Source organism: Lepisma saccharinum, chromosome 17, assembly GCF_977018435.1.
Source record: "Lepisma saccharinum chromosome 17, izLepSacc3.1, whole genome shotgun sequence".
Classification (NCBI taxonomy): domain Eukaryota; kingdom Metazoa; phylum Arthropoda; class Insecta; order Zygentoma; family Lepismatidae; genus Lepisma; species Lepisma saccharinum.
In genome coordinates, this window is record NC_139245.1 from 28175647 (window position 1) to 28188713 (window position 13067).

The 13067-nt window shown below is 37.9% G+C and overlaps 1 protein-coding gene across 1 annotated transcript; it reads right to left on the minus strand.

The window, feature by feature from the left end:
• Positions 1–1627: 1627 nt before the first annotated feature.
• Positions 1628–10608, minus strand: LOC146001347 (protein Wnt-7b-like). The gene is made up of 2 exons (XM_083138661.1): positions 10381–10608; positions 1628–2086 (listed from the first exon to the last, which is right to left on the minus strand). Exons 1-2 carry the CDS (start codon positions 10606–10608, stop codon positions 1628–1630), a joined length of 687 nt encoding a protein of 228 aa, XP_082994787.1.
• Positions 10609–13067: the final 2459 nt, after the last annotated feature.

Genomic DNA, 13067 nt, shown 5'->3' on the forward strand with positions numbered 1-13067 from the left:
CCGAAAATCATTATTTACAACTTTGATTTGGCGGTGTCCAGTGGCGTATATATTAAATAATAGGTGTTCAAGATCTCTTCTGCAAGACTCGATTTTGCGACTCGAAGAAATTATTAGACGTTCAGGATCGTACAGAGACACACACACTAATAAAACACAAGTTCCTTCTTAGATAGAATTTTCATATACGTATACGAGACATTGCCCCTTGATTTTCTGTTCCTCAAATATTGTCCCCGCTCCTCTCCGCACAATGCGAGGACCAAAGAGGGCGATTGTAACGCCTCAGGGCACCTCCACACCGATCCGTTGCCTCTTGCGAGTCCCGGGTTCAGTTATCAGTGGTGTCATATTTCACTGGTCCGCATTACATTTTAAACTGTACGAGTAAGTCCAGTCCTGTTAGCAATCCGGGACTTCAGTGGACTTAAACCAATTGTTAAAGTGTCTTCAGGGCCCTTTTTACCTTCTGGTTACATTGAATTCGGTGTCGGCCGAGCTTTTACACTGGCGTGTTTTGCCGGGTTGAACTGACGGACATTCGTTAGTGAGCTGCTTTGGTGCTGGTCGAGTTTGATGTGCAGAATATTCTGAAATGGCCTTCGCTGAAAATATCATTGGAGAGAGTGGAGGGGTGGGTTAAGGAAAATTTTCAAGATTTTTATTATTATTATTTTAATAACGAGAAAATGTGCTTTACAAATCCTCTGGGTCCCAATTCTTATAGTTCTTGATTCATATATATCATCGAATGGTTTACGTTCGCTAACAAAGTCAATTTAACTTTAATTCTTCACTATTAGAACACAAGAAGTCAAGTATAAATAGCACACGGCATTACCTTCCTGGAAAATTCGGTCGAAAAAGAACGAAGTAATTGTGTTCGATTCGGCGGTCGTTGCAATACTGACGTGCACACCCGAGTAGGCTGGTTCCAATGTGGCCCACACGTAATGGACATTTCCACTCAATTTTTTTACAACAATTTTAAAAACTTCCCTGGAAAAATGGTCCCTGCAAGTTCTCGCGTTTCTCTGCGTCCAGTTTAAGGCAAAAACGAGACTTCCAAAGTTGCGAGGCTAGCGTTGGATTGAAAAGACGCCCCGCCATGTTAATACATCACGACTTAGAGAGAGCTCGTTTGTCGTCTGCTTCGAGCGTCCAGTTTACTGCGGGTAGCCCACGGTGAGCGAACATGTGCAGCCGTTTTACAAATCTGTACAGATTTAAATAATGGAAGAAGGAGCGATAGTGGAAAGGAAAGCTATGTTTTGTAATGATCATTCTTTCATGAAATATCCCTGCTGCTCACGTGCAACATAAATGAAAGGGTTATGCTGCGTGCGTGTTCTTAGGTCATGCGCCAGGGTAAAATGCCGAAACTGGATCCAATGTGAACATACCCTTAGGAAATATCATAAGCAAGTTCGATAATCTTAGAGCATTGAGAAAAATTCTGGCATGGTTTGCATTCCCTGGTGTCATTTGCAATACAACACCACCACTAATACGAATATCTAAGCAATAGCGGTCCACTTGAATGTTCTAGGAGATATTTCTAAATGTGTTTTTTTTTTTCTGAAATTTATATCAACGTATTATTAAGAAACTTAGGACGATGTGATTCCTACTTGCACGTGAAGACCTGCTCCTCGAACGAACAAGTATCGCACTGCACATAACAACAACGATCCGCATGGCAGTTGCACGACCTGGTAACAGTTCTCATGTGCGTGTTGAAGCCCCTCCCGCAGCACAGGGTGGCGCAATTGTCCCTGTGGGAGCAGGTTCTCCCAGCTGTCACGGAGCAGTAGCTGGGAGAACGTTCCAGGTACACCAACTGCCCGATCTTCGCTCCGACGCTCGCCGCGAACTTGGCCACCAACCTTCTGTACTTCAGCTTCTTGGCGCTGCGCCTGTTGGCGGTGTTGGTGACCTCTCCGCGCACCGCTTGGAAGTAGAACTTGTCCTTCAGTCTCGCTGCCGTCTCTTCGAACGGCGATAGCCTCTTCCAGCACGTTTTCATGCTGCAGGAGCCAGACACCCCGTGGCACTTGCAGAAATCCCCAACCGAATTTGCGACTATCTGTAAAGAAATAATAAAATTATTGTTACCTCTACACACCTTGAGAAAATGTTCACTTGCCAAGTAGCATATGGGTTGGGGTTTTGAATTATTCTGTGTGAACACCCACCCTACTAGCTTGACTTGTCTACTACTATTTATTTCTAAATTAGTCCACACTCAAAGGGGGCATTTCGCGAAATATGGTTCTTAGAAATGATTAATGTTTTTAATTCCATTAAGGTTTAAATATTTGTGAACGCGTATAATTTGCATATTTCACCAAGAAAAATTACTTGCATCCGTAGCCTTATTGCTTCACGGACGATGTCAAACTGTCAAACTTGGCTAGATTTTTAAAGTGTCACACACGTAACACATTTGCGTTAATACTTTGCGTGCATTCAGGCTATGTCGTCATACTCAAGTTGTAAGCAGACACCACAAAGTACTTCATTCTATGAAATCAGTTCATTGTGAATTAAGCCAATAGCATGTCTAGAACCTTACATTTTATGTGCGAATGCAGCACACGTAACGCGGGAATGCATAAAAGGAAAAGTTGTGTGAGTAAAAGTCTTGCAGAGGATTTTCTATAGAATTTCTTTTAATAGGGACGGTATTTGTCGGAAAATGTTCAAGGTGGTTTTCTTGATTTGTTACACGAAAAGTGCAAAACGGGCAATAAGAACCTTGTACAGGCATGTCGATTGATTGAATTGGTGTTTTAAGTCCACTTTATACACAGTAAGGCTAATTGAGACTGGATCCGAACCACTATGTACCTCCATCGGATAAGGAACCCGGGACACCTTGAATTACAAGGCGAGGACGCTACCACTGCGCCCCCTGGGAGGCCCGTGCAGGCATGTAGAGCTGCAAGAATATACAGAGATAAATAATGGCGGAATAATCTGTAGAAAGGAGGTGGTACAAGATTTTGTTCTTATACATTTTTTACAGGACCTCATGTTTATAATTTTTAAAGTTCTAGCGTTGACAACTGCACTCAGTTATAGCTCACGTTTAATGATACCGCAATTAAAAATTAATTTATGTAAATTAGTTTTTCATTCTTATTCATCCAATCACCTCTTTTCAACAGTATTTTCCAGTCGTTAATAATTACATGGAATAGGAGATGATTTTTGTCGTAGCTTTATATTATACAAGAAGTTTCTGTAATTATAGTCCAACTTCACTAGCCATAGCTATGGGACCGGGAGTCGGCCCTGGGAGCCAAACGATCCATATGAAAAAAAAAATGTTAAAGAGACTAGAATGCCATGGCGCCCCGTAAAATTATTTTCGCCCTATGAAACTTAATATGAAATATTAATGATGAGACTGTAATCCAAGAAGTCATTGATCAATCAAGGGATTCCTATTTGTTTGTCAGGTGTCAAAACATGTATTTGAACTAGCAATATAATCAGTGGCGAAGCGTCCTATGAGGCCAGGAGGCCGGGCCTACCCACGCCATTACTCTTTTGAAGGTGTATTTATTATTACATGTGTTTCATCAAAACACATGTAATGCAATGGAAAAGTTTGGAATTTTCATTTATGATAATTACAAAAAAATTCTAACCCTGTCCAGTATACAAACTTTCCACGGAGTGAGGCACATTTGCTGGGGCCTCTTTTCTTTACATTCCGTCATACGGTCGTATATGCGGGAAGCCTAATCTTACGAGTACTGTACGTATGCTTATAACGTGCTCCTGAGGCCGGCCTCGCAGTGTTACCCATTAGGACGAACAGAATATCATCAACACTGCATTTCTGCCAGGGTTGGAAATTTGTGGTATACCGGCATTTTTTGTAAACATTAGCCTGTGTTCGTGCAGAGATATTTCTATTTCATTGTACATTCTCCATATTTTGTATGAAACTTAGGTTTTTCTTCCTTTCATCGACAAGTGTAAGTGAAATTGAAAATTACGGAGTACTGTAGTTCTGACTTCGTTTTCTGGTCAGATTGCTGATGGTCTTGTCGATTCACCCAACACCGTAGCGTAAACAGAAAGTCTAAAGAACTTATATTTCTAAAGTAAGTCTTCATACCAAATTATGTAAATTAAAATGCTAGCTACGCCTTATATTTACAAAGTAGTTTTACTTTCACTGGAAATAGAATAATTTATTTTTATCGTGAAAGGGGATTCCCTAGCTCGTTCCCTCTCTGTGAAAACTTACCTCCTGCTCAGGACGCTACAGGGGAGCGTGGCTCGGAGAGCAAGGTTCGTGGCGGTAAAGCTTTGTTTGTGATTCGTGTCTTGTGTAGCGATCAGATTTATGCAAGAAGTGCTGGACTAAAATGCAAGAACAGTAGAGTTCTTAATTGAGTGAAGATGTAATCATCGGTAAGGTAGGACCCACTTTTGGTCTTTCATGTTTCCTTCTTATAACAATCATTTCTAAAATGTTTTCAACTATATTTTCCTTTGCAAGTAGCAGTGGCAAGTGACAGCAAAATATTTTTTTAAAAATATTAAAAGTTGTTGAAACGTTATTAAATGCGTTAACACTGTCGTCGAGTAGATATTACAAGCAGACCTTTTTTTATGCAGCGACACAAGCGAAGAGGTAGGCAGTTTCGTTTACCCTGAAGGGATAACAAGAGAAGAGGGCGGAGAATTAGAGTACAATGCAAGGGAAGACTTTTGGGAAGGGGGTTTAGGACAAAGAGTGTTGTGTTATGGGGTTATTGCGCGGGCCATGTCTGTTTCAGGTCTGGCGGAAGAGGCCAGTGTTGTCACATTGGATTGGCAGAAAAGAGCTAAATTGTGCCTAAAATTGGGATTCTATTCTCTCAAGTAACTACATTTATTATAACCTGTTTATATGTTACATAGTAACCTGTCCTGTTGCCTGGTCCCAAACAAGGATCCTGTGTTATATTGTCACGTAAAGGTGTCTACTAACACAAGGGGTAAAACAAACTAGAATGCGAAGTATACACACTGAATGAGAGAGGTCACCTTTACTTATGTTTTTTTCTTGAAAGCCCCGTGGTGGTCATCCTAACACGTTACGAAGCCAGGTGACCTAATTGTGGTCATGTCAATGTTTTCTGATCATCTTTAATTCACTCTCCATACATTCTCATCTTCACGATTAGCATAGAGCAGAACAAATGACACGAAAATATTCAAAATTTGAATTATGTTTACTTGCACATACAGATGTCAGAAATTCATTTATCTAGAAAGCCAAGACTGGAATTAACTACACCATTCCTTTAGTTAGACAACAGATAACAATGGTGTTTTCCTCGGTGCGAGGAAGTATTGCTCCAAGAAAACTAAATTGGCAACAGTAGTTTGTACCAAACTGACAGTCGCTAAAAGTGCGGAATTCTGTCGTCTGCTCACAGCACAAACATCAAACTGGCCCGAAAATTATGGAGGGGGGGGGGTTCTAGCCCTTTTCAACTCAATTACAAAATAAATTTAGAAAAAAAGGGATGAAGAATTGACAACAGGGCTCGAGCACTATTCGTTGGATTTTCATGATGCCCCACGATTGGTAGTTCTTTCTGGAGGTGTGTGCATAAATCAGGGGTTGAAAAAATACAAACAAATAAAAAAAAACGAAATGAACAAAATCTAGATCGATGACATCTGGTGGGCGAAAGGAGAACGTCTAATACATAATTATCGTACTGATGGCAGGTAACAACACTTTTGAAAACGTCACGCCACTGGCAAGTAAAGAAGCGGCCTGGAGAGACATTGAACCACTCTCCATGACATAGCCCCCCTCCCTTTCATTTTACATATTTAAGCAACTAATGGAAATTATCGCACTTTTGTGCCTACCCTGCTAGGAAATCTACGCTTCGCCACTGAATATAATACAATTCACACAATATTTTTCAAAATGGTTAACGTAACCAGTAGGCAAACATTGTCTGTAGTGATGCAACACTTTGAAGGAAATAAGAGTCCGTGGCGGACTAAGGGACCTATGTTTTAATGTTTTAGCAAGTACAAAAAATGTATTACAAATTTTTACACAATTCATCAAAGTGTAGATAATATGTAACCATTATTATTTAATTAATTCGATTTTTCACAATGGTGTTGTTGGATTATCGTTAGATTCCTTTGTGCGTAAAAATCTTGCGTACTTGAAACTAGAGGAAATTATTATGAAGCATGATTCATAAAGGGCTCCCGTAATCAGTTCTGCAGAGAGACCCAAAGCTGTTGGTACATATTAATCGTCTATTAACATTATCGACCTGTAAATATCAAGTAGATACAGTCCATATTAGCTTATTTATGTTAAACTTTATATTCTTTGGCAATCTGGAAAGGTCATTATAGAAATATTGCTATTTGACGTTGCTCGAATTTTTGTTTGTTCGTTGCAGTTTCAAGTTATCATCCCTTTTCTGTTACTATCTCTTTTGGGGGAGGGAACAATTGCCTCTGTGTACCCTGTTATATCTGCCAATGCGACACAATATATCAAAAATTTGCCCCCTCTAGGATTGACTTCGCCACCCCCCCCCCCCCTTACAAAGAATTCCTGGCTAAGGGCCTGTTGAAGTTAATTGTTTTTTTCTTCTTATTTTGGTATTCACTCGTAGTGCTCTATTTGTTCCCTAAATTGCCGCGAGAGGGCTGGCGAATGCTTGCTGCTGCCATCTCGTGAACGAGGTGAGTACTTCCAGCATACTGTCCAGACTCTCTTGATTCCGGGAGATCGAAAAGTCTGCGATTCTGGCGAGAAACTCGCTTCGATGAATGTTTCAAGTTTCAACCTAATTTTGCCCAAAATTGAAGACCTATCAACTTGAACATTCACATCACTCAGGTTCCTCACTTCTGTGGAGTAAATAAAGTTGTATTGACTTTTTAAAAAACGCACGAGAATTGCGTCAATGATTTATATGTTTCACAATTGTACAATATTTTCCAACCATTAGCTAATTTTGAAGTAACATCAGAGTCCACAATTGTCTTATTGCTTACCACGATGTGATGTGGGCAAGTGTCTCTATCAGAATCATTCCACTTTCTTTTTTCCGTAGAAGACTGCTTTTTCTTTAAAAGTAATCAACACGGTGTTGGTTTAGAAGCTACTGAAACTGCGATTAATTTTAGGTATAAATTTGGGGGAACTGGGGTTTAGGGAAAAAATAGAGTAATATGAGTGTATACCAAAATAGAAATAAAAAATACAAATGAACTTCAACAATGCTTTTGCACTTTTAGTTTGCACAAACTTTCACAATGGAGTTATAAAAATACATCGAAAAGCAGGAATTCAATTCAAACATTACATTGTTTGATGATCTGTCAAAAGTTTGTTTTAAGCTCACTTTGTGCTCAGACAGGGTAATCGGGACTGAACCTACAATTTAAGGTGAGATAATAACCATTGTTCCGTGTATCACAAAGGGGAAAGGGGATTATATTTAATAGTACGCGACAGAGAAATTTGCACTTGGCAGAGCTACATTAACACTCTGCTGGAATTTTCATTAACCAAGGCAGTAGTAATAGTACGTTTTTTAAGATGTTCTTTAGACAGTAAGACAACTGAAATATCCTTAAATAAGAACCTTTAAATATAACCTATATATTATTTAATGAGTCGTTCTTTGTTTCCTCATTTCAAAATTTGTAGGATCTAAATGTCACAAACCATGGCTTAAGTAGAAAAATTCGAATGACGCACATAAAATGTCGGTGCTTGATAGAGCGGGGGGAAGGGGGTGCGCTAAACCACAATCCTGTCTAGGGGACCAAAGTATCTACCTTCAAGGTCTTCGACACAATCGGTTTCAACATCAACAAATCTTAAGACGATAGTCATTTACACCATAAAGTGTAAAATCTTTGGTGTAATCAATTGATACAGCTAATTTGACTTTTCTAATTAGAAATTTTGCCTTTGTTGTACATTAATTGTACCAGTTTACTTTGAATTTTAGGGCTTAGATGATAATAATAATTGTGAATCTCATTTTGTTGTTACGTCTTAATGTTCTTGTAATATTAAATATTTGACGCAGTGGCGTAACAAAATCGTAAAGTACGCGTCCGCAAGAAACAAATTTGGGTCCTTCAAGTACACTCAGATTCTTCCAGGAAATGTATGTAATTACTTAGAATGGCTGGTTGTGGCTACACTTACATTAATAATTATTCAAATCGATGCTCTACCTCTGAATTTTCACATATTACAACATATCTTTCTTTGACATTTATGTATTCAAATACTTACTAATCCCCTTCCCCGCCCCTCTTAACAGCTGGGTGGATAAAAATAATGTTTTTTTTTATTATTTTTAATTTTTTTATTTAAATCGATCTTTTCTTTGGCATCGTACACATAGACATATTTTTAAATAGAAAGGCTTTTTCTGATAAACGGCCCTGTAAAATATTTGAATAGTTTGATTAAAGCAAATAACAAATTACATGTAAATATGCATTTCTCTATTCCGGGAACTGAACATAATGAATGTTTGTTAAGTGTGTTAATGAAACTATTATAATTTCAGTAACGTTTCTTACAGTGCAAATATAAATTCTGGATGTACTTTATAATTTTAACTTAAAATAATATTTACAGTCTTTGTAGCCGAATTTTGAGGTTTTAATGATAGTTATTGAATTTTAAATCAAGGGAAATTTAGGTGTTTTTTCAGATGACATATTACATTTATTATCGTATGAACTTCACCCTATCAGGGCATATATTTTGTTTCCTTTATTTCCTTTCTTAGAGCATAATAAACACCATTAAATGAATACGAGATTAATATACTTTCACAAAAAGTGATTCTGATATCTACAAATTTCTTGTGTACATTATTCTGTAATTTTATTTAAAGTGATTTCAATAAGTGATTTTTAAAATAGAATTCCCAAATTTAAATTTTGATTTAAATCAAACCACCTTGCTTAACAGAAAGCTGGCTTCTGGGCAGCGAATGACACTTTTACATTAGATCTTGCCCTTTCTCGTTGAAGAGTGATTACTGAGTCCGGTAAATTTGGGCTGAATCATACCATTCGACACTACCTTCCAGAAGTTTTTCCTAAGTTTCAATTTTGAGAAAGATAGTTCTTTTTTCGTGGTTGTTACTTGAAGAGTAGGAAACAAACAGAAGGCGGTACAGGATACAGAGAACACTGGAAGCTAGTGTAGAGCTATCAAGGAGTAGAAAATTTGCCAAAGCACTTGATTTCAGATTTAAGCACATTCCTGAAACGTAAAACTTTATCAGGATATTCTGAAGATAAATCATCTTCGTGCCCGTTACAGAGGGCAATAGCTGCATCTGAAGTTGTAGGAAGGAAGGAAGAACTGCTAAAATTATCCATACCCTTCAGTTTAAAACACCGGAAGCATTTAAATGCCCCATACTTTGCTCCGTGGCAGTTTGAGGTGCTCTATCATGAACATATTAAAATCGTGTAGGCTATGCAAGGTCACGAGACAGAAGAAAAGCCAAGACAAAGCGCTTTCTACTCAAGAAAATAATAATTGGATAAAATTGTCCAAGCAACTTTTGCGTTAATGTTTCACATGAGAAATGAGAATTATTTTGACTTTTTCGGGGCCCCTTAGGCTTAGAGCTCCCGCCCGCCTCTGATTTGACGTATTCATTCAAATTATAACGTTAAACTAGAATATAAAGCCAGATAAAAAAGTTTTAATTTTATTTCCTCCAAAAATTAGCCTTTTCTATCTTTCTCACTTCCATTTATTAAGTTTTTCGTATCAACCTCATGGGAGGCGAGGCCCCTACATGCGCGAAGCCCAGGGTGGTCGCCCACTTCACCCACCCCTTGCTACGCCAATGGTTATACAAACTCAAGGCACCTGCGCCTAGCAGAAATTCAAATATTTCCATGCGTAGTGAAATATAATGGCCGTTGGCAACACTGACAGCAGTGCTCGCGTCTACTTGCAAGAACTACACCGAGTCTCACGGGTCTTCTTAAGACCCGGGTAATAGAAAAGCCTGGCAGGCAGCCTGTGCACAACTGTGACGTGAAGCTCGATTGCGCGATGTCGAACACCTGGGCTTGACGTGCGTGTTGCATATTATTGTAGGCGCGCCTCCTCGCAGACGGGTTTTTTCCGGGTCTTGTGCAGGTCTCTAAGCATGGCTGCTTCGGGTATGGGGAGAATACCTAAATCGTAATCGTCTACTTTACCATATCGATTGAGCACTTACTTCGGGAGAAATGAGATAAGGTCAGATGGCGTTTTACTGTTTACTGAGCTAAACAAATAAGAGTAGGAGAGAAGGATAGGTGGCTGAGGGATGCGCCAGCACTTACCTCTGCTTCCTGGCGGCGGCACTGGCTGCTACTAGCAATGATGCACCAATTAATTACAACTGAACTAAGCCTGGTGAGAAGGCACCCTTCGCTTAAATAGTAACCAGTTCCGCTGTACTTTGCAACCTCCGTTTCCTGTGGAATTCTCCTCTGCAAGTCGGAGCATTCCAGGAGACGGAGGAAACCGGACGTGAAGTACTCCAGGAAGAAAACGTTCTGCACCCGCATCCCTAGCCATCTACAATACATTCCGGACAGTGCTGCCACCAAGCGTGATTTTTTTCTCTCTTTTAGTACAGGAACACAGCTCGGGTGTAACTTACTTTTTGATTCGCCACGTAAATGCCTTTCTCGATCTCATTGATTTTATAAATATTGGTCTTCCTTACTTTCGTCTCGATAAGCAAGTCTCGATCTCGTGTCGTTATAGTCTCCCAGTCTCGAATACATATCATAAGCAACTCGCCATCAATGGATAACTTTTGTAATTAATTACAACAAACAATGTGTTTTGGTACCGTATCCAACTCAGGTGACATTTCCGAAAATTTCTGAGATAGCTGCATCATGCAGACTGTAATGTTGTTGCCCAAATGGTGAAGAACATGACAAGCTACTGTGTAAGATGACGTAATACTAATACAGTGACGTGTTTCTCAATCTCAGGAGGTAATTATTCAATTTTGACACTCTGTTACCTATTTCTAGTGATGATTCTCGTTCCCTTATAGACAATATTGATGAGGAGATTGACTATCGACCATAAGGTGATAATTCTTAGTTTTCAAGCCTAATAATTAATCAATAAAATATTTTTTGACTTGTCATAGTATTATTGTGTCTGTAATTTGTAGAACTTCCTGGGGGCAAAATATTTGGTACAAAATTATTTACGGGATCAAATAGATGACTTTTTAATATGAAGTTCTTCGGATGACATCTATAAAAAGAAGCTTAATGTTGTAATAGCTATTAAAGTTATTCAGAGAATGTCTTATCATGCTGTTGCCACGAGACTTTCAGTTGGTTTAGTATATGGGAGCAAGAACATGACAAGCCAACAAGTCGCGTGTATTATTTTTTTAAAAAAGGTATAAAATTTGAGTGAAGTAACACTTGAAACATATTTGCATTTAAGCCAGAGAAGAAATAAAATATAGTTTTTACAAAAATATGAAGCATGACGAATGCTATTCTAATACCTACGTCTCGAACGAGACCTAGACACTAAAACTGTTTCGGTTTTTACAGCTTTCTAGGTCTCGGGACAAAATCTGATTTTCTGCTTTTGTATGTCCTCTATTTTCCTGTAAGTAACGTCGACAGAAAAATAAAAAAAAAATAAAAAACGGAGAGGAGATGCTGGTGAGAAAGAAATGGTTCCATCTCGTTTTTCATATTCTTTAAAATCACATAAAAATATCTTCTTGGGGTAAACGTTAATGTACTTACTAATTTTTTCATGTCGCTTGTTACCGCACCGGTCAATTTCTGCTTTACATTCAGAGAATAAACCGAACTTGCAACTAGTTCCAGAACTTTGCGACAGATGGCAGGCAAGTACAAGTTGCTTGCTCCTGCCATCTGGCGAACGAATATGATACTTATAGCTCTTTAATAAACCACTAAAGTTGAGAAAAAGCAGTTTCGTTCTATAAATTCTTATTTTCCAAAAAAGAAATATAGTTTTTGTGCTCATTTTTGTAAGTTAACAGTAAATCAAATTATTATTTACAGTGCGCCTAGCAAGATATGTTTTGGATTTAGATATTAGCTTACTGATATAATTAATGTAATTTATATGCACTATTAGGTTATAACTGCGTATCCTTCCCATCCCATCAGTCTAACAGTACTAGTCTTGCAACTTTTCGTAAGCAACTATCCTATTCTGATTAAGTTAAATCGTGCACACATAAACAGAACTTAAAAAATAACAAGTTTAATGCCTAATGCCTAATGCCTCCCCAGTAGTTATGCGTTTTGAGTGGTCGACTCACTATCTCGCCACGAAGAGTCAGGATTCGCACCTTGGCCCAACAGGATGTCATAATGACAGAATGCAAAATGTAAATAAAAAATAGTATTTGCTATATATTAGGGATCCATATATATTCTCATGTCAGTGTTGTATTTTTTTATTAAAACGAACTATTAACATTTTTATAAACGGGATGTTATAATTTATTATTATATTCATTCAGTACAATTTATTTTAACTATACATTATGTAATATTTACAATGTTTTCATTACATTACATTTATACATATGATATTCAAATCTATATACATTTTTTTAAAAAAATTGACTTCCTCACATCATATATTTTATTCAATGATATGCAAATCAATCGTGTACACTTTATTCAAAAAATTAAAAAATGCTTCGGAAGTTTTTGATACGTTTATATCTGAAAATCATAATATTTAATCGATTCATTAAGTTCAACACATACATTTCTTCTAAAACATTATGAATAAACTGAAAGTTGAAGTTAAACAAATATTTAGTGGAATGCTTTGGAGAAAGTACAAGTAGATTTGTATTAAATAATGTATACGTGCGTTTTAATTGTTTTCTTCCCTTGTTTGTGTGACAATTTCTTCATAACATAGTTTACTTGTTTGGGCCTGGAATCAGCTGTATGATATCGTACGTATTGAGATGTTAATTGGCCCGAAAATC